This window comes from Vipera berus (assembly GCF_964194415.1).
Source record: "Vipera berus genome assembly, chromosome: 4".
Classification (NCBI taxonomy): Eukaryota; Metazoa; Chordata; class Lepidosauria; order Squamata; family Viperidae; genus Vipera; species Vipera berus.
The window spans coordinates 70,350,047-70,376,767 of NC_138206.1; the positions used below are offsets into that span (position 1 = coordinate 70,350,047).

The 26,721-nt window shown below is 42.3% G+C and overlaps 1 protein-coding gene across 1 annotated transcript in view; it reads right to left on the minus strand.

The window, feature by feature from the left end:
- Positions 1–26,721, minus strand: part of REPS2 (RALBP1 associated Eps domain containing 2) — a gene marked incomplete at its 5' end in the record, with an annotated part of 127,601 nt that overhangs the window by 84,650 nt on the left and 16,230 nt on the right. The window contains 3 exons of the mRNA XM_081326372.1: positions 131–257; positions 2,148–2,296; positions 8,424–8,547. Of these exons, the coding sequence (XP_081182498.1) occupies positions 131–257; positions 2,148–2,296; positions 8,424–8,547 (400 nt within the window). The remainder of the gene's footprint in view (positions 1–130; positions 258–2,147; positions 2,297–8,423; positions 8,548–26,721) is intronic.

Consider the following 26,721-nt stretch of genomic DNA (forward strand, 5'->3'; position numbering starts at 1 on the left):
TGGTAAAGATGGCTCATTAATTCCTATCTATTCTACATAGCTCCTCCTCAATCTTGAAAGTCTCCTGATCACATCATTTGGTAGTGCTGCTTACACTTACAACAACAGCAAAGGTAATCATTTAACTTACCTCCATGCTGTTGCTCAAGCCCACTTCTCAATATATTATATCCATATCCCAAAGGAATTCTCTGATAACTTGAGGGAGAAGCAGGATGGGAACCAGTTGGAGACATGGGGGGAGACTTTGCTTCTTCCTTCAAGAGAAATGTTGTAATAACATATGTAATTGGATTGCTCAATTTAAGTCAGTTAACAGAGTCAGCAAAATTTTGGCTTGATCTGAAACAAATTTGTACACAGTTTTTCCTCTGTAAATATTCATATTCCATATTAATATTTAGTACCTGATTCTTGGCAGTTGAAGAAAAGTAATTCATTTTAATGGGGTATTTATTCAATTTATAGAGCTTCCCATCTCAAATATGTGACTTTGGGCAGCTAACAATGAATAAAAATAAGATAAAAGGCCAGTAGCATTGGGACAAGTGTAATCTCCAGGGAATAATGTTCTAGAGCAGGGTTGTCAAACTGCCGGCCTGCGGGCTGGATGCGTCATGCCAAAACCATGCCCACCCCATTGCCGGCAATGGGGGAAAAGTTGCGATATGTCACGACACATCATGTGAGGTTGCAAGTTTGACATCCCTGTTCTAGAGAGTGGGTGCCACAAAGTAGAATGATATTGAATTATAGAATACTTAAAATAGAAAGGAATTTAATATTGAACAATCTTTTGTTAGGTAATAACTTATCTAATACCTTGACACCTCATAAAAAGCAAACTGAAAGGTTGAAGCATTTAAATTTCAACCTAAAGTTTTAACATTTACACTTTGAACAGTTGTTAGTAAGTCTTTATTGCTTCATACAGAGCCAGCAAAAGCACTATGTAAACAAAAGTCTACTTATATTGAGACTTTCTTCTCTTTCTTATGGCTCTCCCCCTATATCTTGTGAAGGATCTTTTGATTTACTATAGTAGATTTTGAGGATGAAGAAAAGAGCAATTCTATCTCAGTACTACTGAAAAAACAGCTCTCCTAAAGTGAATGTGCTACTGAATTTGGCTCTAAGTGATTTTAAGTTTATTGAGTTTAAGTTTATTGAATTTATATACCGCCCTTTTCCCGTAGGACTCAGGGCGGTTTACAAAGTATTTAAAAACGTCAATACAATACAAAAGTTAAAAAGAGTTAAAAATAATTAAATTTGATCCATGAAAAATATAAAATCCCAATTAAAAACTCTCAGCCTGGGCCGGAAAGCTCAAAGAGCTAGGTCTTCAGGTCCCGGCGGAATCACCGAAGGTCGGGGGCAGTCCTAAGCTCCACGGGCAGCTGGTTCCAAAGGGCAGGTGCAACCACTGAGAAGGCCCTCCCCCTGGGTGTTATCCGCCGGCAGTCTTTTACCGGCGGCACCCTGAGAAGGCCCTCCAAGTGGGAGCACACAGGACGAAGGGAACCTGATGCCGGCAGCAGGTGTTGCCTCAAATATCCAGGACCCAAGCCATTTAGGGCTTTATAGGTCATCACCAGCACCTTGAATCTCACCCGGAGGGCAACCGGAAGCCAATGCAGCTCGCGGAGTAGAGGTGTTACATGGTAGTATCGGGAAACCCCTATCACAACTTGCGCAGCAGCATTCTGCACCAGCTGAAGCCTCCGAGTGGTCCTCGAGGGCAGCCCCATATAGAGAGCGTTGCAGTAGTCTAACTGGGAGGTCACGAGCGTAGGGCATCTCGGTCCAGATAGGGTCACAACTGGCACACATTTTCCACATATCTAATAAAAATTCTTTGTATCTAAAAGAAAATTCATCTGTAGTTCATCTGCTTAAGATGAACAGCAAGTTGTTCATATAAGAGATGAGCAATCTTAACCCTCTAAGAATAGGCAACTGATATTTCTTGTTGAAAGAATCTGCAATGACTAAATAATTAGCTGTAATTACCAGTTTGTGTCAAGAGACTTTATAAAATGAACTAAAATACTAATCAAGATCTGATTTTGTCAGTATGGTATCATAAAACAAAAAGGTTGTAGTTAATCCCACAATAAAAGTTATATATTTAAAAGGGACTTTACCTGATTTTCTTCTTCATCTGATCTTCTGAAGCAATTTATCTCAAAGGTTGCATGTGGATTCTGAAACTTTGCTCCATGTGCTTCTGGTAGACTGATGTACCTTATTTCACTATTACTTTTCAGAGCACTAAATCGAGGTAAAGGTAATTCTTAAACAATAGAAATAAATACAAAAGAAAAATGTTTAAATAATATTATATTGTTTAGCTTATCTATTGATCAAATGACTCCCTTTGACAATTAATTATATTACTAGGAAAACTAAATTATAGTACAGACCAAGTTAGTAAGAAAATACAAAGAGAAAGAACATTTTTGTATTTACTGAACTTTAAGAGATTATTTTACTCTATGATTATTTTTAAGAATCTATAAGCTTTCTTGACCACAAAAGCAAGATGGATCTGACAAATACAAAGTAAACTAATTTGGAAGGAGGGTTGATAAACAAAAATGTAAATTAATTTGGGGAAGGGAATCTCCTTTTTCAGGAATAAATTCTTAGCTAACTTGAAATATTTAAATTAAGTTTTCCCACCTAAAAACTTGCTTTATGTAGTAGGTACAGATAAAAAGTGAATGCCCACCAATATTAAAACACTAAATTTATGGAGAAGTTCAGAAATGTAGGTAACATTGCTGTGATAAAACTGGGCAAAAAGCTACTTCAACATAAATATGTTTTAGTGTTTCACATTAAGGCAAAATGAAATGCAATTTTGGGTTAAGGAGTATGCAAATGTATAACTTGATTTTCCATATCTGTACAAATATGCTTCCTGAAGTACTATATTTCTGTTTTTACTGTATGGGCGATGGGCCCAGATTTGGCCCGTGGGGTCACCCCAGAGACAGTGAGCCCCCCACTGCCCCAGCCCACTCCAACCTAGCCAGGCACCCTGCAAGAATGAACAGGAGGTGACAAGTACTTGGGGGCTGGCGGTGCCCGGCAGTAACTGCAGCTCCTTCACCTTGTCCTGCCCTGCTCACCCAATCCCTCCCAGCCTTCCGTTGTCATGCCCAGTCTCTCCTCTCCTGGTCCTCACCTTGCCAGGCCTCTCCTCCCTTCACCTGGCCCTTGCCTTTCTGGGTCTCAAGTCCCCTCGACTGATCCTCACCTTGGCGGGTCTCCCCTCCCCTCCCCTAAGCCTTGCCTTGCCAGGCCTCAACTCCCCTCATCCGGCCCTCACCTTGCTGGACCTCATCTAGTCTCACCTGGCTCTTGCTTTGCCAAGTCTCTCCTTGGCCGGCCCTCGCCTTGCTGGACCTAACCTTCCCTTCCCTTGCTTGCCTCTCCTCTCCTCACCTGGCCCCCCTTTGCCAGGCCTTGCCTCGCCTCATCCTGCAGCAGCACTGGCACCACCAGTAGCAGTAGCCTTAAGGAAGTCAGCACAGCTGGGTGGCCCCTTGGGGAAGTAGGGCTGGGCTGGGCTGCAGGTCCCAGTCCCACGGAAGCTCGCGGGCCAAGCTGGGTGCTTGCCCTCCACTGCCCAGGGCTCTGAGTAACTCAGGGGATCATCAACACTAACTGGGAGCCCAGATCCTCCTCTGGGCAGGTTCGTGCCTGGCCTCCACCTCTGCTCGGGCCATGGTGTTCCATTGGCCCCACGCCCCACGGTGCAGCTGTCGTTGCCGGGGTGGCTTGTGTCTTGCCGGGCACCCAGCCATTCCAGGACGCAGCTCTGCATCTGGTGTGAGTGCCGCGTTCACCTCTCTAGCTCCGCCATGCAGCAGAGAGGGTGACCCAGAGCCAGCCCCCGCCGATGTTCCACTTGTGTTGCTCCGCACTCCTGTCTCCCTGCCTTTCATCCCACAGGCCAGGTGGCCGGCAGCAGGGATCTATCCCTTACCATTTGCTGCCTGACAGACACAAGACCAAAAGAGGGGGCCTGGCCTATGTACTGGGCAGCAGACGGGGCCTGGCTTGTGGGGTGAAAGGTGGGGAGATGAGAGACTGGAGCGGCCCAAGCTGAGTGCCAGCGGGGGCCATCTCCGGGTCACCCTCTCCGTCACATGGCAGGGCCAGAGTTGTGAAGACGGTACTCCAGATGCAGAGCAGCAGTCTGGAATGGCCAGGTACCCAGCGATGTGTGAGCTACCCTATCAAGAAGGACAGTGGCGCCCAGAACCCTAGGGCCGAGGGAACCCCAAGGCTCGAGCAGAGAGGAGGCCGGGGGCGGAGCTGCCCGGAGGAGGATCCAGGTACCTGGTTAGTGTTGATGGTCCCCTGGGCTGCTCGGAGCCCTGGGCAGTGGAGGCTAAGCACCCAACCCAGCCCTCGAGCCCCTGGGGCTCCGAGACCCTGCAGCCCAGCACAGGGTCATGTCAATGTGAGTGACATGAAGCTGGCCACATCGAACTGGTCACTCTGCAGCCAAGCCCAACAAGCCACGCCCACCAGAATGGACAACCAGAATGTTTATGCAGCCCCAATGAAATTGAGTTTGACACCCCTGGCTTACTATGTGAACCACTTGTATTACTTATAAAAATATTAATGGATTTTGTTTTACTAAGAATTCATTTAGTCCTAGCTAGTTGCTCTGTTTGGGCTTTAGAAGGGTATGATAAGTTATGCATGCAGAATATTACATAATTGAAAAGTGACAAAACCAAGAAGATATAAGTAATTTATAATAGCTTTTATGTCAAATTGGCTGACTTCCAACAATTTAATGAAATTGTTACTGAAATAACCCTGTTTTACAAATTTTGGGAAATTATTAACCTCAGAGATAAAATGTGGTAATTCTTACATATTTTGATTATATGAATTAGAAAACAGGTGATAAAGGTGCTGATCGGCTAAAGTTTTCAAGAAATTTCAAATAAAGATTTATACATAGGTGAGTATATTTGCCTACAAGGGAGGGAGGTGTCTAATGATCACGATGCCTCGTAATTTCTCAACAAAGGTAGAACAATGAAAATGATACCACATGGAAGTGTATAACTTTATCTTCCATTTGAGACCAAAGATTATTACCTAACTTTAATTTATTGTTTTTTTATTGTAAGGTACATTTGTCTTAGTCAGATCTACGCATCATATAGTTACATCTGGTGGCTTTGAAAGTATTATGGCCTAACATTTCCAAGGAACATCTGATTGATATTTTCCTTCAGAAGCCAAGATGCCTCAAAACTGTGTAAACAATGCAGATTAACTCTGCTACATTTGTGGCGAGGTTATATTTGGATCTCAAAAGTGCAGTATGAAGGCAATGGTAAAAAGGCATACCACCTATATTTTGGATGCAAAATAGGGGGGGTCAGGACAAGAGTTGGGCCCCCTCATTATTGTTGCATTACATGTGCAACTTACAGTATCTTTGTCATTGGATAAACCAGAAGAAAAAGTCCATGCCTTTTGCTGTTCCAATGGTGTGGAGGGAACCCACCAATTCATAGTAGCGACTGCTCTTTTCGCATGGTTCCACCAATTGCAAAAGAGATTGCAAGAAAGAAGTGGACCATAGAATATGCAAACATTCCATCCGCCCTGCATCCTGCACCTCATAGTGATGACTTGCCAATTCCAGACCCACCAGGATTCTACTCTCTAGACTCAGATGAAGATAATGAAAAGGATGCAACTTATCCATGTCAGCTTATGTCAGCGGATCCAAACTTTAGCCCACTGTATGCTCCTCTTGAACCACATCTAATTTCACAGGGTGAACTAAATGACCTGGTCAGGGATCTGGAATTGCCCAAGAGTAAGGCAGAGCTGCTGGGCTCCACATTACAACAGTGGAATAGAATAGAGCTGGAAGGGACCTTGGAGGTCTTCTAGTCCAGCCCCCTGTTCAAGCAGGAGAACCTATACCATCTCAAAAAAGTGACTGTCCAGTCTCTTCTTAAAAAACCTCCAGTGATGGAGCGCCCACAATTTCTGAAGGCAAGCTGTTCCACTGGTTAATTCTCCTCACTGTTAGGAAGTTTCTCTTTAATTCCAGGTTGCTTCTCTCTTTGATCAGTTTCCAACCATTTTTTCTTCTCCTGCCCTCTGGTGCTTTGGAGAATAATTTGATCATTTTAGTTGCTCTTCTCTGAACTTTTTCCAAGGTCTCTACATCTTTTTTGTAGTATGGTAATCAAAATTGATTGCACTGTTCCAGGTGTGGTCTCACTAGGGTTTTATAAAGCGATACTAATACTTCTCATGATCTTGATTCTATGCTTCTGTTTCTACAACGCAGTATTGTATTAGCTTTTTTGGCTGCTGCTGCACACTGCTGGCTCATATTCAAGTGATCATCCACTAGGACTCAAAGATCCCACTTACAATTGCTGTTTTTGAGCCAGGTCTCACCTAATCTATACTTATACTGTTGATTTTTCCTGCCTAAATGTAAAACTTTGCTTTTCTCCACATTAAAACTCATTTTGTTGGATAGGGCCTGTTATCAAGATCTGTCGGGTCCGGGTGATTTATATTCGTCAAGGTTAGATAGGTGTTCTCTTGCTTATTTTAATTTTTGTTGTCTAGTTTGTCTTTCCCAGTATTTGGTGTTTTTTGTTTTGGTATGTTGTGTTATAATTTGTTTTTGTGTGAAGACTGATGCAAAGAACGAGTTAAGCAGCTCTATTTTATCCCTACTGCCTGTTACTTCCTTGCCAACTTTTCTCTTTAGTGGACCTACAGTTTCCTTGACATTTTTCTTGTTATTAATATGTTGAAAGAAACTTTTTTTTATTGTCCATGATTTCTCTTGCAAATCTTTGTTCATTCTGAGCGTTTGCTTTCCTGACTTCGTCTTTGCATGTTCTGGCTGTCTGCTGATAATCAGCCTTAGTTATGTATCCCTCTTTCTACTTTTTGTACTTGTCCTTTTTGTCTTTCAGTTTGTCAAAGAGATCTTTTATTAATTCTGATAAAATTAAGCTACTTTCATTTCCAAGGCTTTCTCTGTGTAGACCAGTGTTACTGCTGCATCATTAGTGTAGATTTTTTATATAAATATAATAAATATTTGTTGCATTCAATTTCAAGGGAAATTATTTTGGGCTACAATCACTAATACATTTATAAGGATACAAACTCCATAAAATATAACAGGAGTCAAAGTATATATCCATAGTCTCACACTAGACTAATCTCATTCAGTGTAGATTAGCAACGTTAATGTAAATTATAATTTCTTAGAATCAATACATTTATATAATGGTTTGGAGCTAGTGTTAATGAGACTTTAAGTATTTGATTATAATAATTATAGTTTGGCACATAGCAATTGTTTTACAAATGAAGTTTCTATCTTCCACCATTATAAAGGGCATATTTCATTCTAATTTTTATTATAGTTCTTTTATAACATAGCAACTTCAGGAAATTGCATACAACTAGCAACTCAACTAAGATGCAAAATTATGCCATATAATTTAAACTATGGTTGAAAAGCTAGATTATGAAGACATATTGGGCCAATTGGACTGATTGTTCTTACCTGCATTGACCAAAATTAAAAGGACTAGTTGAAGTTTTAAAACTTTGGAAACCAATCTAGCTTAATATAAATTATCTGAAGTTTTCCTTACAGGAAATCCTCACTTAAGGTGCCTAATTAGTACTAGAATCTTTGGTGAGTTATGTGGTCACTAGGCAAAATGTCATGTAAGGATGCCTAGAGACAGCAGTGTTGGTAATCCTGGATGCAGTTATTAGGAGAGTACTGTGCCATCATTAGGCTCATGCTTCTCCTTCCCTGTTGCAGTCATCTCCACTTCAACTCCCCCTGCCTATCTCTTCCACCTCTGCCCCTTTGGCCACTCCACATTCCATTGCCCCTGCCATTTGGCATTCCATCACTCCAATTGCCCCTGCATTCCATTGTCCCTGCCACCCTTCTGCCCTCCAACCCCCTGCACTCTGCAGTTCCTGCCAACCCCAAGTAATATTTGCCAGCTTCTTCTTCCTGTTTTTGATGAGGATTGCTCAGACTGGTCTCTTTCACCAGCTGCCTCACTAAGGCCCAGGCCAGGTGTACTTCGTCAGCAGTGGGAGGAAGATGGCAAAGGTCAGCTGAAGCAAGAGTGCAGGGTGGCCAAAAGGGAAAACATGAGACAAGATAGGCAGGTGAGGGGAATTGAAGTCTACCCTGCTTTTGTCGTTTATTATTAGTTTTCTCTTCCCTCTTATGGTCATTTATATTATATTTTCTTTCACAGTATTTTGTATTTTTTTTACAAAACATAAAAACAATTTAATAAATATTTTAAATAAATAATGCAATGAAATTTTCCAAAGTAAAGCAATTAAGTATAATCAGTTACCCTTCTGAATGCTTTCTATTCGTACTGGGAGACCAGACTGTGCAGCAGCTATAAGCTTCAGAGCAGCATAAAACTGAGTACGACCAAAATAACCGGCATGTTTAGCATCACACAAGTCTATAATCTGAAAGATAAAAAGGAGGGATGAATATGAGCATATGCCAAAAATACTGGTGCTTACTGTGAAAGAATTACTGAAGCTACAAAAATATGTAGTTAAAAAAAAAACTGGCAGCAAATAAACCAGTGGTGCTGACATCTGGTTTACATTCTATAGCTTCAAACCTGCTATATTAAACAGAGAAATCACAGAGGAAATCCTCCTATATAAATATTTTGTCCTCTTGGCTCCATTCTCAGCAACATGCAATATATCTGTGGCTTAACCTCTGAACAATAAATCTGCCTAAATAGGGCAAACTAAATAAGTATTAAGGGCACCAGCAGGATCTTGCTCCTTTTGTTGAAAGGTGGAAACAGAATCACACCACAAACTCTGCACCTTTGTACATGCATGCAATATTACCATGTACAGTACAAAAGAGGGGGATTGCACGCAACGCTGCAAAGCTGCTTTAGTCACTCTTCTCCCCCAATGAACACTGATCATTACCTAGTTGGAGCATACACATTATATTTCGATGTTCATACACTTCAGCAAGCAGAAATGACAGTTTAAATGCCCCTCTCTAATGAATGAATAGATTGGGAAATGATTTCCTCATGTGAAGAAGAGATAAACATACTGGATTGTAAAAAATATTTCTATTCTCTTTTAAAAAAATAATTTCAATGTGGAAGTCCACAGGTACTACTTAGGAATACTGCAGAAATTCTGCCACCTGCTTTGTGCCATTTTCTGTACTTGAAATTCTAGATTCTGTAATTCTAGATTATAGCAATCTTGGCTGTCATCTGTGAAATCCACAAGTTTCTACTAACAAAAGCAAAGTTCCAACCTTGGTCTTCTAATATATAAATATTTGCCAACAGTAATTTCTCAGTTTTGATTCTCAGTCACTATCAAAGTTAATTTTTAAGACTGGGATTTTGAGAGCCTGTTAAAGAAATTCTCATACAATGTCTACAATGGTGTATTTAGACATCTTCCATTTACCATCTTCCATTTTATTCTTTGATGTCAAGCTGCAAAGAATACCTATGCTGTGGCATCCATTACTACTCCTTAGCTTGCCTACAAATTCGGGGGGGGGGGGGAGGGGGAGGGGGAGGAAAGAATGGAATGCAGGCTTCAGACATTGGACTACTAAGCCGTGAGAACCAAAGTCACTCAAGAGTTGTTTACTGAGAACTGAAACACTCTCATAATAATTGTCTGACACTTCATTGGACAATGTGACCTGCACAATTAAGGGGGATGGAGAATCTATACTTTTAATATACTGATTTTGCTGCCAATAAACCAGAACTGGTTTTCATCTGTGCCAAAATGATGTGATCAATAAAGTTTTGCATTAGAGACTGGATCATCTCAGCTATGCTTAATTCATTAGGTTCGTCAGTCGGAACCTTGACATTAAACCAGCTCTCATTTCAAAATTCCAACTCCATTAAGGAGTCCTGAGTCCCTAGGCCCTATCCGGAGGGGTTGTAAAGACTCGGGGGAAGTTGCCTGAAACGGAGCGAAAGGGAGAGCAGCCGTCCAAAATCAGGACAGAGGCGACGGGTGTGACTCTAGTTGGGGCCCAGGGAGACCCTGGTGCCCAACCAGCTATTACCCACCTGAAAGTAAAAGTGGAGAAGTTGGCATCATTGGCGATGCTGGAGTGGACTGGTTCGACAGGAGTCACTCGTGTGCCAGGAGTGGAAAGGTGGCGAGAAGGCACATTGAAAGCGGCCGAAGCCGAGTTCCCACTGGCCTACTTGGGACCAGAGTTTGCCCAGGACTACATATGGGAAGAGAGGAGGGCTTTGGAATGGGGAGGACTGGCGGAGTGAAGATATGTGACGACATGCAGCAGTCAACTGGTTGAGCAGCTGAGACAGATTCAGCGGCCTGGATGTGCAAGGAATACCAACCAAAAGGCTGGACCTAACCCCCCCAAATGGGGTCTGGTCAATTTGCGGCAGCCACACTGACTCTTTTGCCTCAATCTAGACCAAAAACTATGACTGCTGCTACTAGAACAACTAGTCTCCAACCAATTACCCCCTCAGAAACAGGTTTGATTCCGGGACTTTGGACCACGAGCCCTCAACTTGGAGCGGCCACCGGTCAACTGCTGCCGCAGCTGCCAATGTTTGGTGCCCTGCCGTGGATGTTCCCATGAGATGGGATGGCCGCTGGGATATTGGGGTGCCCCGAGACCACAACAACCCCCACCAATCAAAGCCACCTTTGATAATCTAAGACAGACATGTCAAACACAAAGCCCAGGGGCCGGATCCGGCCCGCGAAGTGGTTTCATGTGGCCCGCGAAGCCATCCTGGAAAGTGAGGGAACGGCCCCCGCTGCCTTGGCCCCGGCCAGCCGGAAGCCAATGTACAATTTTGTGGTGGTCATCTATGCTGAAATACATTCAGTCTTAGCTCCACAAGGCCGGCTGGAAACAGTGAGGGACAGGCCCATGCCACGTTGGCACTGCCCCCTGGGTGCACACTGGGGAGGTATCACCCTTTGTGAGGAATTAAGAAATGCACCATCACCTGGAAGTGGCCAGCATATGACCCTGCCTACTTTGGGCAGGCTAGGGCCTGGGCAGCATTGTGCTTCTCTTCAGATTCGTGCCACCCGGCTCAGCCTCTCGGCACTGTCAGGAAAGTGCCCCACTGCCTGACAAAACCGGGCAGGCTGGGGGGCTGGGCAGCATTGCGCAGGTAACATCGACTCTCACGCTGCTCATGGCATCCCCTCCCCCAGAGCCCACCAAGCCGGATATGTGAAGTAGGCGAGGGCCATGTGCTGGCCACTTCCAGGCAATGGTGCATTTCTTCATTCCTCACGAAGGATGAAACTTCCCCAGCTACGTTTCTTGCCTGTTTTTCTCCCTCCCTCATCTCAAATATTTTCCTACCACTCTGTTCTTGGAAGGAAGGAAGGAGAGGGAGGGTCTGAGGGAAGTCCTGCCTTAGTCCTGCCCTGCTGCCCTTTCACCATCCCCTTGCCCCCTCCTCCTGGCCTATCCTGGGGGGTCTCCGATCCTATTGCTAAGGAAGCTTTGGATACAAAGCTAGGTCTCCTCCCATGGAGAGGGAGTGGGCCTCCCTCTTGACTTTGCACTTGTACCCATCATGAGCAACCTGGCTAAGGAGAGCAAGCACAGCAGCAGCAGCCTTGAGGAGGAGGTAAGTGCAGCTGAGCGCCACCTTGGGGAAGTGGAGCTGGGCTTAGTGCCATGGGTTCTTGATGGCTGGGCTGGGCATTTGACCTCCATGCCAGCGTCCAACCCCCCCCCAAGGCCTGAGAAGAACAGTGAGGCTCCTCCAGTGGACCATGCCTTGGCACTTGCCCTGGTCCCATCTTCTTCTGCCAGAGACCCTCAGATCTGTCCCACTCCTGCCCAGGCCCCCATTGGCACCCTTTTTTTAAAATTCTATTTATATCCCGCCCTTCTCCGAAGACTCAGGGCGGCTTACAAGCTGATGCGAATGATGTAGAGCTGGCCACGCCCACCCTGGCCACACCCACCCGGCCCGCCAAGGGTAACTGCAATGCTGATGCGGCCCTCAATGAAATTGAGTATGACACCCCTGATCTAAGATATTCTATTGATTTTCCAGTTTCACATATAAGTATTTAGAAGGCAATATGGTAATTGGGTTAAACAATAGTTCAGTAATACAATCTTTAGTAGGTATCTCAGGTTACATCATCAAATATTTCTTGTCTGTTTCCCTTAACATTTGCTATTTCATATTTAAGCTAACAAATTTCTAATTGTATCAAAAGTTAGTATAAACTTCATTACCAGATTTATAAATACATTTTTTTTGCTTATACATATCTTAATAAATCTCGATGAACAATCAATGTCCTGTTATTAAATTTTACCTAATTTTAATTTTTAATTATGTATTTCCAGTTTGACCTTTAATATCCATAGTATTTAACTTTCAGGTAGCCCAAATTTCCTTTATCTCACTACATAAAAATTATAATGTCTAAAATACACATATTAATTACCGGTGTTTGGTTCTGATAGACGAGGACTCAGAGTGGTTTTTGCAATGAACGAGTTTATTGAATACACATAAGTCAACTGTCAACTGTCAAATGTTGCAACCTTTTATAGTGGAACTGTTTGAACTGCAACCAATCAGCGGCGTTTATTTTCCCGCTTCTTGCTTATTGCAGCCAATGAATGCACCTGAATCTCCCGCTCTAATCCAGCACTAATGCAATCTGCAAATTCCCTTGTTTGCAACTATTTACATACACAACACCCCTTACCCCCCAGTTGTTATTATTTATGAACAAAATCCTTTAAATATTTTGGTGGCCTATGGATTCTAGAAGGGTATCTATTGCCCTGGCTGCTAGGGACACCTTTACCTGATTGTCTGCTTGGCTGATTGTCTCCGTTGGACCTGGGCTCTTGGTTACCTGACCCTGATGCTTCCCTATTGCTGTTTTGTGGATTTGTTTGTGTTTGAAGATCAGCGGTCACTGGCCTACTCCTCAGGGGTATTTCCCAATCGAACTGACTAGATTGTTGTTGTTGGTTACCAGAGGCTGAGTTATTATGCAATTCTGCTACCCCACTATCAGGCATGTTGTTATCACTGAACCGGAATGTACTGTTCCCCACAAATATGCTTTGATCCCCTTCTTCTGGTACGCATCCACTAGTTCTCTTCCTCAACTGATCTATGTGTCTCTTGATGATCCTATTCCCTTCCCCCTCAATAGTGTATGACAGGGGACCTAAAATTTCAGTAACCACCCCTGGAATCCATTTGTCCCCATGTGCATAGTTCCTGGCCCAGATTAAATCCCCCACTTTAAATGTTCTATTAGGAATGTCCAGTTCAGCACTTGGTAGAAGTCTGTCAGGGTGTAATCTGTCCAATTTGGTGGTTAGTCTCCTTCCCCACCTCATTTCAGCTGGACTTTTGCCGGTAGCAGTACATGGGGTCGTGTGTTGGGTCAGCAAGAATTCGGCCAGTCTTTGATGCCAGTCACCTCGGATGATTCTTTTTAAAGCGTCTTTCGTGGTCCTCACATTTCGTTCAGCCAAGCCATTGGTGGATGGGTGGAAGGGTGCTGATGTCTTGTGTTTAATCGAGTTGGCCTTGAGGAAATCCTGGAATTCAATAGAGGTGAATTGTGGCCCGTTATCTGACACTATTACATCCGGTAACCCATGAGTGGCAAAGAGGCCCCTTAATACCTGTATTGTTCTACCTGAAGTCACTGAACTGACTGGTACTACCTCTAGCCATCTAGAGAAGCTGTCTACAACCACCAGAAATGTTAACCCTTGGAAGGGTCCAGCAAAGTCGATATGAATCCTGGACCAAGGATTTCTAGCTAACTCCCACTTATGCGTACGAATGTGTTGTTGTTCTGGCCTAGAGCGTTGGCATAGATGGCAATTGGCAACACATTCCTCAATGTCGTTGTCCAGTCCAGGCCACCACAAGTGGCTCCTAGCCAACGCCTTCATACGCACTATTCCTGGGTGTCCTTCATGTAATTCTAATAAAATGGCTGGTCTGTGGATTTCAGGAATAACCACACGGTTCCCCCACAGCAAACATCCCAAATGAACTGACAGTTCATCTTTCCTTCTGAAATAGGGAATGTACTTGGCATCCGGATTGGCATTTGGCCACCCACTCAAGACCCAGGCCATTATTCTCTTTAAAGTTGGGTCATTGTTTGTTGCCACAGCTATATCTTTAGCGGTTAAAGGCCAGTCAGGAATGTCCTGAAGGGACATTATTTGTCCCACAGGAGCAGGGTCATTCTCAGTGATATTCAATGGCAGCCTGCTCAGGGCGTCAGCATGTCCCATGTCCTTGCCCGGTCTGTATTGGAGAGAAAATGAATATGCTGAGAGGAAAATGGACCACCTCAGCATTCGGGGTGACATGATTTGGGGAGTCTGTTTATCTGTGGTAAACAGTCCCAACAGGGGTTTGTGGTCAGTCAGTATGGTAAAGTTCCTACCATAAAGGTAGTCATGGAACTTTTTTACTCCTGCCACAATTGCTAATGCTTCCCTGTCAATCTGAGCATAATTCCTCTCGGCTTTGGTTAGTGTCCGGGAATAATATGCGATTGGTCTTTGTATCCCTTGGTTGTCTAAATGGCTGATCACAGCCCCTACACCATAAGGTGAAGCATCACACGCTAGGTAAATAGGTTTATTTTCAATAAAGTGGGTTACAGTTGATTGGCTGGAAAGAATGTCCTTTAACGTTTGGAAACTAACTCTATGTTTATTCAGCCACTGCCAAGGAGCCTTTTTATCTAAGAGTCTGTGGAGGGGTTCTGCAATGGCAGCCTTGTGAGGCACAAACGTATGGTAAAAATTTACTAAGCCAAGGAAGGCTTGTAGTTCAGCCTTGTTCCTTGGTTCAGGAGCCCCTTTAATTGCTTTAATTTTGTCAGGGGAAGGATGGATTCCATTCTTGTCTATCCTGAATCCCAAAAAATCAGTGGACTTAACCCCAATGGAACATTTTTCCTTTTTTAGTTTCAATCCAGCCCTCCTAAATCTGCCCAATACCTGTTCCAGCCGCTCTACTAACATTTCCTCATTTTTTCCAGCTATCAAGACATCATCAAAGTAAGGGCATACACCAGGTATGCCCTTTAAGGTCCTCTCCATCACTTCTTGAAAGATGCCTGGAGCTGCTGCAATACCAAATTGCAGTCTGTGGACCCGGAACGCCCCCTTGTGGGTAACAATCGTCTGTGCTTCTGCAGCCTCTTCAGAAACAGTCAATTGTAAGTACGCATGCGCCAAGTCTAACTTGGCAAACATGGCGCCGTCCTGGATCGTCGCGAGGACCTGCTTCACCGTCGGAACCGGGTAAGCATGTTTTTTCATTCCAATGTTCAGGGTGGCTTTGTAGTCAGCGCAGATTCTCACATCCCCATTGGGTTTGAGGGGTGTGACAATCGGCGTTTCCCACAAACCACCCTCAACAGGTTCTAATACGCCTTGGCCTACAAGCCGGTCGAGCTCGGCCTCGATTTTTTCCTTCAGGGCGAAGGGAACCCTTCGGGCCTTAAGCCTGATAGGTTTTACTGAGGGGTCTAGATTGAATTTAATTGGGGGCCCTTTGTATTTACCGAGAGACCCATCGAATACGTCTGCAAATTCATTGCAGACTGATTCGAGGGTCTTATTTTTAATTACTGAATTTATTCCCCCGACCCAAATGCCCAGGGCCGGGAACCAGTTAAGGCCAATTAGACTAGTCCTATGCCCCTCAGTAACTATTAAATCTAAGACCCCCTTAAATCCCTTAAATTTAACTCTGAGGCTAATCTTTCCTTTTATTTTTATTGGGCTTTTTTGAAAATCAGTTAATTGAATTTTTGTTGAACTAAGTGGAATTTTCCTTCCACTTATTTGTTCAATCCTCTCAAGGGTTTCACTGGAAATTATTGACACTGAAGCCCCTGAGTCTATTTCCATTCTGCAAGGAACCCCTTGCAGGTGGACTATGATTTTTAATTTTCCTTCTGGAAAACTGGTGTTTTTCCCATTCCTCCTGCGATTGACGCGTGCCACCTCCCCTAGATTTGGAATTTTAACCCGGGGTCTAGGGGTCTCTTTGCCACTAAAGTAAGGGGTTACCTTACCTTCGGGCCACACATCGACTTCGTGAAGGCGGTTGTCGCGAGCACGGCTCCTACAGATGGCCTGGATGTGGCCGGTCTTCCCGCACGCCCTGCACTTTGCAGTACGGAATCGGCAAGATGCGCGGGGATGGTTGCCTCCGCAGCTGCCACACCGGTTTTGGTTGTCGTTGTCTCGCGGTCTGGTTGCGGTGTCCCTCCATGGTCGTTGTGCCCGTCGCTTGTCTTTGCGGAGTTGCGGGTTGTTGTCGGCGGTTAGGTTCAGGCCCCTCACTTCTGGGTGGTCTTGGCGCCAGTTTTCCGAATCTCCTGGAGACTTCGGCAATATCTTCTTCCCACTGCTGGTCCACCTCCCCGCAGTCCACATAGCCCTCTTGGTTGATCTCGGACGACGCTGCCATGCTACTGCGGGAGGGGGGTCGCGATACCCGGTAGACTCGTACGTTAAAAGTTCATCGATCACCTCCTGCAGATCGCCGGTGGGTTTGGCGATTATTCTGTTTTGTAGCTGCTCGTCACGCAAGCCCAGTACTACTCGGTCCCGAATTCTTATTTCCAAGTTATCGTATTTGCATCGTACTGCGGCTTCCCTGACGGCAGCGACAAATTTTTGAATGGATTCTCCCGGTCTCTGGTTCCTTTTCTCAAAGATGCGCCGCCAAAAGAGTTCGGATCTCCTAGGTGTAAAGTGGACCTTTAATTTTGCTAAGAGATCGGCATATGGCACGCTTGAGACCGGTTGCGGTTGACACAGACCGACAGCAATTCGATAGACCAGTGTGCCGCAAATCGTCAATAATGCTGCCGCCTTTTTTCGGTCGTCTGTGATTCCATTCACTAGCAGGAACCCTTCAACTTGACCGATGTATTCTTCCCAATCCTCGGGGAAGTTTGGGTCGAATTCCTTCAATGACCCTATTTGCGCCATTCGGAGAATTTTCTATTTCGCCGCGGCCGCTCGGTTGACTGTGACACGCTTTCGAATTTGCCGCCTTTGCGCAACAATTCGCCAATTCTCTGGTCTTCTGTCTATCCCACCTTCGTCGCCAATTGTTTGGTTCTGATAGACGAGGACTCAGAGTGGTTTTTGCAATGAACGAGTTTATTGAATACACATAAGTCCACTGTCAACTGTCAACTGTTGCAACCTTTTATAGTGGAACTGTTTGAACTGCAACCAATCAGCGGCGTTTATTTTCCCGCTTCTTGCTTATTGCAGCCAATGAATGCACCTGAATCTCCCGCTCTAATCCAGCACTAATGCAATCTGCAAATTCCCTTGTTTGCAACTATTTACATACACAACAACCGGTACTTAACTATATTCTTATTCTATTCCATAAACATTTTCTACTTCCCATCCTAATACATCACCACCTTGATAATAGAGTGTCCTTTATTAGTTCAAATCCATCATCTATATTCTCTGGGCTAGTCAATAATTCAAACCTATTTTGTAATAGTTTACATTTCCCTTGTAAATCTAAATCTTCAATATTAAACAAATCCCTTATTTTTTTTACTATTTCCCAACTATTTTAAATCTAGTAATCAAATTTCCCTTTGTCTCAAAATCTCCCTTTAGCCCACTAGCTGACAGTTTAGGGTCCTCTCTAATAAATCAAAAGGCCCCAGTTTTTCAACCTAATTCTAGCTTTCTTCTTTTGCCAACCAGCGCTTTTAAATCATCAGATAGATCTCCCTTCATTCTTGTATATATTATTTGAATCAAAGGAGACCATCTCATTGCCAATTTTCTGAAAGGTCTGGCCCATTTATAATCACTAGGCTGTCACCCTGATATCCCAGATCCCCGTGTTTGTTCTGATATAGTTGACTTCAATTTGATCTGGTCTTACTTTTTTTCTCAAATTTGTTCTGGTTTGTATAGTCTTTTCCAGTTTTGGAGTTATTGTTTCGTTGTCTAGATTTTCAGTAGACTGTGCTTATTCTTCTGTAAAGCCCTCTCTGCCTTGGTATCCACTTGTTCCACTCCTCGTTTTTTGAGTTAGTAGTAATTTATCTAACCTTGGCTCATATTTTTTAAGTTTGAGAGCAACACGTATAGCACTCAGGTCATCTGTTAGTCTGTTTCTGGTGTCAGATTTGACATAATTCAAAGCTGAAAACAGCTGCTCACAAGCATAAGATGATCCAAATGAAGTAAGGAAAGCAATCCTAAGTGCTTTCATTGACTTAAAATTATTTGGCAGAGAATTCCACACTTTAAGGATTTCATGAGGCCTGGAGGAACGTTGTCCATGGAGTCGCAATGGGTCGGACACGACTTTGCAGCTAACAACAAAGATTTCATTTTCAGAACTAACTGTGCTATCCTTTGTCATCCCTTCTATCTTCTCAAGTGTTTCACGCAGGTCACAGAATTTATTTTTCCAGATAGTTTTCTTGAAATTCCAATAGCTCCATTTCCAAATTCCCTAAATCTAACCAGTGTAACCCGTAGGAAACCTGGCTAACAGAAGAGGATGAATTAGTACAACTTCCAGGTTTTCAAGGATGGGCTTCCCCTGCCCAAAAAACAAAGAACAAAAGGCGACCCTCTGGTGGTCTATGTATTTTTATTAAGCAAGAATTGCAATGGCAGGGGGATAAACTATATAATGAAGATAAGTTTTCGATTTTTTTTAGCTATGAAATTTAGATATGAGGAGTTTGAAGTAATATTGGTAAATGTATACATTCCTCCAAACACATCTGTCAGATCCCCCAAACCCTATTTTTTTATCTTGCATATATACTCTACTTTTGGGGCCTGCCATTCTGCTAGGAGGAGGGGAAGCTCTGCATTAGCTTGGGATAACTTTTGCTTTCTACTGCCTCCATCCTTTTTAGAAAGGAATGTGTCTCCCTTATCATGGAGATGGTTGCAAAGAAACGAAACCAGAGAAGACCTTGAGATGCACGCCAACTGTGCCAGTTACCCGCTCTTCAGATTGGATTGGCTGGATTTCAAATGGACATTATGACTTTGGTGGGAGGAGGAATATTGCTTGCTTACCTATACTGTTTTGGCTGGCTTTTCCCCAGATCTTGCCTTGACTTTCCTACTGTCACTGAAAGAGCTGGCAGATGTTATCTCAGAACCGTTGCACCACATCTTTCAAAAATTCTGGAGCAACTTTAAGACCTGTGGACTTCAACTCCCAGAATTCCTCAACTAGCCATGATGGCTGAGGAATTCTGGGAGTTGAAGTCCACAAGTCTTAAAAGTGCCAAGTTTGAAGACTCCTAAGCTAGCTCTTAGTGGTGCATATTAATAAACATGGATAAATTCATCATACATTTGTCAGTGCAAAGGGAAAGTGACTCAGCAAAGGAACAGCCACTGAAGAAATTAAAACTAGTACTTTTTTCCTTTTTCTACAGTTTGTAGTATTTTATTATAGAATAAAATACAAAAATACAAAAGCAAATATGACACATGGGGAGGAAAAAGGGGGAAAAAGTGAGGGGGAGAAGGGAAAAAGAACAGACTTCTTCTGTTGCAGTAGAAGGAAGCGTTAACATTGAACCTCAACTTTTTACTTTTCCATAATATTATAAACTAGCTATTTCTATAAGAACAAATTAATCTAATCAGTAAAACCCAAAATCCCCCCTTTTTTAGTCATCCAGTTTTTCACACCTTGCTAAGCACTCGTGGTACTCAAATATTATCATGTCCTAAAAGTGGTACAATCTGTTAAAAGGTTGAAAAGCCGTTTTAGATCACCCAAATTTTTCACTCTTACCATTTTAAATTGTTTCCAAATTAGTTTTGTACTGTCTTCTTTTCTCCCAAAGGTTTTGAGCCGCTGCTACTTCTAGTGGGAGGGGTGCCAGAAACCCCCCCCATCTTCTTGCTTCTGGGAGCTTTGCTTTTGGGATATTTTTTAAAAAAGGTTCTTAGTTATAGAGCAGGAAGGTTAGTCTCACCCAATTCCAGACGTGATGCTTTTCTACTTGGTCATGGTTTTTTTCTGGCTGTAACTTCTGACTGGCTGTTTGCTTGCAGCCAGTCTTTCACCTGCTGGTTTAGAGGGCTTCCTTGGATCCAGCAGTTCACCGCCACCTGATCGCGATTGACAAGTCGCCTCCTTCTTTGTTGCCTCTCTGGGGCAACTTTAGGCCCTTTTTGGACCCCTAGCAGGGCAAAATTGGACATGGGAGACACAGCACTGCTTCCTTGCACCCGTCTCGCTGTGATGCAAAACCAGAAGTCCGAAAATTAAATAAGGTTTATGTGCATCTGAGGAAATCTGCTAACTATCTGTCTCTTCTATATCCCAAGCATAGCTACCAGGTCCACCATACTGGTGTCCTGCCATTCGGTTGAACGGGGGGGGGGGGAACAGGAAGGTTGCCGGCATTCTTTGCATGCTTTCGCTTTTGCTGTAACCACTTAACAGGTACCTAACACTTTCTTGTTATTTCTTTCTTCCTTCAAGAGTCATGGACAGCATATCCCGTTGCGGAGAACAAATTAAATATCATGGGAGAAGGAACACTATTATTCTCTTCCTCAGCAGAGTCTTAACTTTTTCATTTTATTTATAAGTAACAATTCATTTGAAATCATTTATTTTTTATGTTTAAAAACTTCTAAAAATTATTGTGGAGCTTTATAGTTCAGAGAACTCTAAAACTGCAGCTCCACGTAGATGTTATGATCATAGCAGATGTAAAAAGGGGAAAATAGTGATGATAACTAATGTAAAATGGGGGAAATAAAACTTAGGAAAATTCAAAAAATATACCATTTCCTTTAATTCAGAGGAAAAAACAAGCTCAAAACTATATCTACCTTCACACTGGTCTTCACACAATCACAATAATTAACTGAAGCTCCAGAAAGACCTCATACTATTATACTGAAAACATTTCCCAACCAAACTCATCTCAAAATTTTGACACAGTCTTACAAAGGAAATTGATTTTTCTAGAAAGCTATTAAAGTATTAGTGTTAGATTTAGGCCACTAAGAGATTTATATTCCATTTGGGCTCAATTTTATAAGAAGAAGTACAAATGATAGCAGGGTATGTATTCAATAACTTTCTAGATTTTTTAAAAAATAAGCTTTTAAGAGTCAAAAATCTTCAATAAAAATGCAGAAGGCACAATTTTGGCATAAACGTCTTTAAATAAAATGTGATTTATACAATAAAGATGTATTTTAAGAGGCAAAGCAGCAGCACTATTCTCTTTTCATAAATAACATCCAACTCATTTTTCAAGGAATTCTCATTCCACAAAAAGAAAGTAAATGTTTATTATAAGACGTCATTCCAACAGGGAAAAAATCAATAAAAGTTGTTGTCCTTTGAAACAACATATGATAATAAAGTCTAGAGTATTGTTTCTGGACTTCAGCCAAAGTTGGCTTTAGGGTTAAGCAATGTGTGACTACATGCAAGAAACTTTTAGAAACAGCTCTATGATTTTTTCCTTGATTTGGAAGAAAAACAAATGTAGAAACAGATACCAGATGTTCCATTGCTTTGTTAAGTATATATGATATATTACTAAGACTTAAATGGACTAGAGCCAATAGATCAAAAAATACCATTCTTTATTTTAAAATATGAGAAGCCATACCTGGATGTTGGGGACTTTTTAAAACCATTCACTTTATTTTTTTACAAATAAAGCGAAGACAGTCATAACATTTTAAGTGTGATAGAGAAGACTGGTATGTATCTTCATTGCTATAAAATCCCTCTCATTATATTCTTGAATGAGCTATGGAAAGAGGCATTTATGCAAGACTCCAGAGCATTATGAAAAAATGCTAAATATTGGCTCATATCTACAATGATATATAAACATAGGTATCAACATTCTCAAATCAAGATAGCAGCTGAAGTTATATTACTTGTTTTTATTTATTTACCTTGGCCAAGGGATCTCAATGGAAGAAATTGAAGAAATTGAATGGAGTGTGGCAGGCATTCAGCAAGCTAAGCGTAATTTTCAAGAACAACCTCCCCCTATGCCTGAAAAAGTTTTGATCAGTGTGTGCTACCTGCTCTAACATATGCTGGTGAAACATGGACACCATTCTCACAATTGATACAAAAGCTACAAGTGGTACAAAGAGCCATGGCAAGATACATGCTCGGCATTACAAGATAAGAAAGACCTGCACATGGATTAGAGAATAAATGAAAGTATACAATATCAAAGTATACAATGTCATCAAGAGAGTAAAAGAATTGAAATAGGAATGGGCTGGTCACATAGCAAGAAGAACTGATGGCAGGTGGATGAAGGCAGTCACAGAATGGATCCTACTCGATAAATAGCGTCCACAAAGAGAGACCTAAAACAAGATGAACTGACATCAGCAACTATTGTGGGCCCGGTTGGTGAAAGAAAGCTCAGGACCGTATTGGTTGGAAGCATGCGGAACAGGCCTTCATCCTGCAATGGATAAGACGATGGCTAAAATGATTATTTTTATTTAATTATGGAATAGAATAGAATAGAATAGAATAGAATAGAATAGAATAGAATAGAATAGAATAGAATAGAATAGAATAGAATAGAATAGAATAGAATAGAATAGAATAGAATAGAATAGAATAGAATAGAATAGAATAGAATAGGACTGGACCTTGGAGGTTTTCTAGTCCAGCCCCTGCTCAAGCAGGAGAACCTATACCAGGGGTCAGCAACCTGAAACAGTGAAAGAGCCACTCGGAACTGGTTCCCTCACAAAAGGAAAAATGGAGCCGCAAAAAAATGTGTGCACATGCGCATACATGCGTGCATGCGCAGAACAGGGTTTGACTGAAGAGTGGAGCCAAGGCAAGATATGCACCTACCCTGCATATTTGAATTGATTGGTTGAACTTTTTTAGTCCCACTTTTTTTTTTTTTGGACTGCACATGGCAGAGGACTGGGAGCCGCAGGAGATGGCTGAAAGAGACGCATGCGGCTCTGGAGCCGCGGGTTGCAGACCTGTGACCTATACCATTTCAGACAAGTCTCTTCTTAAAAACCTCCAGTGATGGAGCACCCACAGTTTCTGGAGGCAAGCTGTTCCATTGGTTAATTGTCCTCACTGTTAGGAAATTTCTCCTTAATTCCAGGTTGCTTCTCTCTTTGATCAGTTTCCAATCATTGTTTCTTCTCCTGCCCTCTGGTGCTTTGGAGAATAGTTTAATGCCCTCTTCTTTGTGGCAGCCCCTCAAATACTGGAACACTGATATCATGTCACCCCCATTTCTTCTTTTCTTTAGACTAGCCAAATCCAAGTCCTACAGCCCTTCTTCATAGGCCAAATAATGGCCAATTCTTCGTTCTTTTGCATATACAAGAGCGGCTCCCAGCGTTTTGGACCCCAGGGACCGATTCTGTGGAGAGAGGTTTTTCCGTGGACCAGAGGGGGCATGGTTTTGCATGCTGTCTGCATCCTGCGGATGGGACTGCGCTTGTTTGTGCAGCCTGGTTTCTAGCATGACACGGACTGGGGTTTGGGAACCTGATATATACAAGATGGGGTATTTGAAAATATAGATGGAATGAAAAGGTAGATACAGCAAATGGAAAAGTTCAATATTTTTAGAATTTGGTCTTAACACCTAATAGAACTGAATATTACTGCACTTAATAAGCAAGGCAGCTGCATTTGGTGGCCTCCCTACTTTCTGCTCTCTGACATTCAAAGGTTTCCATTAATAAAAAGATGTGAGCAATTTTGCTGTATCTCCCATATATTTCTAGAGAGTTGGGGATGCATAATTTGCAGGATCTATACAGGATTAAAAATATAAAAGCATAAATGCAGAAGGAATCTTCCACAAATGTAAATTTATTAACAGAGCTACCCAGACATCACTGGTTTTTTTTAATCCAAAAATAAATAAAAATAATTTATTTTATTACATGTTCTTGAGTTCAGGCACAGCAAATAACACCATTTTATTTATTTGCATGCCACCTATCCCAGAAGGTTCAATCTTCAACTAACAATCTTTGCATTACTTCCATTTAAGTAATATCACAACTCTGATCAAACAATATATAAAAAGGGAAAGTTACTTAAGAATCATTGCTGCAAACTACTCCATTCCAAAATGTATGCTATAAATCATTATTCTTTTCTCCTGAAAATAACAAAAGGAAAGGAAAAGAAAAGAGGATTCAGTCTCTTCTTCTATTGAAAACAAAATTAGTTGAGGTTGTTAAAAATGGGTTTTAGTGGCTGGCAGTTCCTAAGCACTGAAATAGATTTAGATTATGAAACTGAAAATAATTTCTTCTTCGCTATTCATATATCAGAAGTCAAAAATAGCTTTATTCAATTTGATATAAAATGAGAATGTTGTTTTGTAAACGTGTTTTAATATTAGTTTTTAATTTGTCTATTTCAATACTATTTAATTTATTGTTTTATTGCTTATAGTTGCTTTAAGCACTATTTTTTGTTGTACTGGACAGAGCAAACAGGATTCCCATGATCCAACCATAAAATGAATCTTCTTAGTCTCAGTATAATCAGAGAGTTATTTCCTTTTGGAATTATACACAAGAGAATAAATGTTAAAATTTTAAGCATAAAATGAAGTACGTTTCCTATTTCATCAGTCAGTTCAAAATTCTATATGGTTTTCAGCTGAAAGTGCCAATTAAAGAAAGCTTTAAAACTTCCTTTATTTGAGGAACCATCCAGTCACATCTACATATCCCATCAGGTCCAGCAGGAATGGCATATTGTGGATCCCGTTGACAATGTAGTAACTTTCTCTTTGCAATCTTACCATGCACAGCATTATTGTTTACTGTTCTCCTAGTAATGGTTTCGTGAACATTGACATTGCCAAGAAAGGCCTTTAATTCCTTAGTTGTTCCCTGGGGATGTTCCCTTGGGTTCCCAAAGTAGTATGCACCTTGCTATTGGTGTGACTTTGGTTGGTTGAACACTCCTGGGAAAGATAACACAGTTTTGGATCATTTTCCTCAATAAATGAATGCACAAGCATATTATTTTTACTCATTTGTTTACTTAGGTTCTGTTAACCCAATTTTTAAGACTTGCTTTTAGTTTTAGTTTTTAGATATTTTAAGTCATTTTATGGAGAAACGTTATGTGGGTATGCGCCCCCTCAGCCCAGTCCTAGGCCTTCAGCTGAGTTTTATAAAACCTTTTTCTTTAGGCCTCCACCGCCATGTGCAAAAAAAAGAGGTTCAATTAATTTCAACTTCTCGTGGGGAAAAAAAAGATCTCGGAAAGTTGGAATTGATTGATTGAAGTTTTTAGTCCCACCCAGTCTGCCGTTACCACCGCAGCCACACCCACCCAATAGGCCACACCCACCTGGCACGCAATGATACATAAGTGGGTTTGGGGTTGCAGTTTGGGCACTCTGTCTGTTTAGTTCTGATAGACGAGGACTCAGAGTGGTTTAACAAGGAATGAGTTTATTGAATACACAAAGTCAACTGCCAACTGTCAAATGTTGCAACCCTTTTATAGGGAAAGCGTTTGAACTGTAACCAATACAAACAGTCTCTTTTCCCGCTCCTTGGTTGTGGCGTCCAATGATTGCACCTTATTTTCCCGCTTTAAACCTTGCAAAGCTGCACTATGTTTGCAATCTCTTCCAAGGCCTATTGCTAACTATTTACATACATAACACCCCTTACCCCCCAGTTGATGTCATTTTCTTACAAAATCCCTTAGGTATTTTGGTGGCCTATGTATTCTGGACGGGTATCTGTTGCTTTGGCTATTAGGGACCCTTCTTTCTGGTTGACTGCTAGGCTGCAGGTTACTACTGGACCTGGGCTCCGGGTTACTGTCTACAGATGTACTGTCTTGAATAATAGGATGTGTTTGGGATTCAGTGGTCACTGGCCTACTTCGCAGGGGTATTTCCCAATCAATTGGACTGAATTGTTGTTGTTGGGCATCAGGGAATGAGTTATCATGCCCCACCCCCACAACGCTTTCAGGCCTAATGTTGTCTGTACTGTTTCCCCTTACTAATCCTTGGTCCCCCTCAGCAGGCACACACCCACTAGATCTTTTCCTCAGTTGGTCTATGTGTCTTTTACAAATCCTATTCCCTTCCCCCTCAATGATGTAAGATAGGGGACCCAAGATTTCAGTTACCACCCCTGGAATCCATTTGTCCCCTTGGGCGTAGTTCCTGGCCCAAATCAAGTCCCCCACTTCAAATGTTCTGTTAGGAATGTCAAATTCAATGTTTGGTTGGAGTCTGTCAGGATGTAATCTGTCCAACTTGGTCAATATTTTCCTGCCCCACCTCATTTCAGCTGGGCTTTTCCCTGTAGCCGAACAGGGGGTTGTGTGTTGAGCCAACAAGAACTCAGCTAGTCTCTGATGCCAGTCACCTCGAATGATTCTTTTAAGCGCGTCCTTCGTGGTCCTCACATTCCTTTCAGCCAATCCGTTGGTGGAGGGGTGGAAGGGTGCAGAAGTCTTGTGCTTAATCGAGTTGGCCTTGAGGAAATCCTGAAATTCAATAGATGTGAATTGTGGCCCATTATCA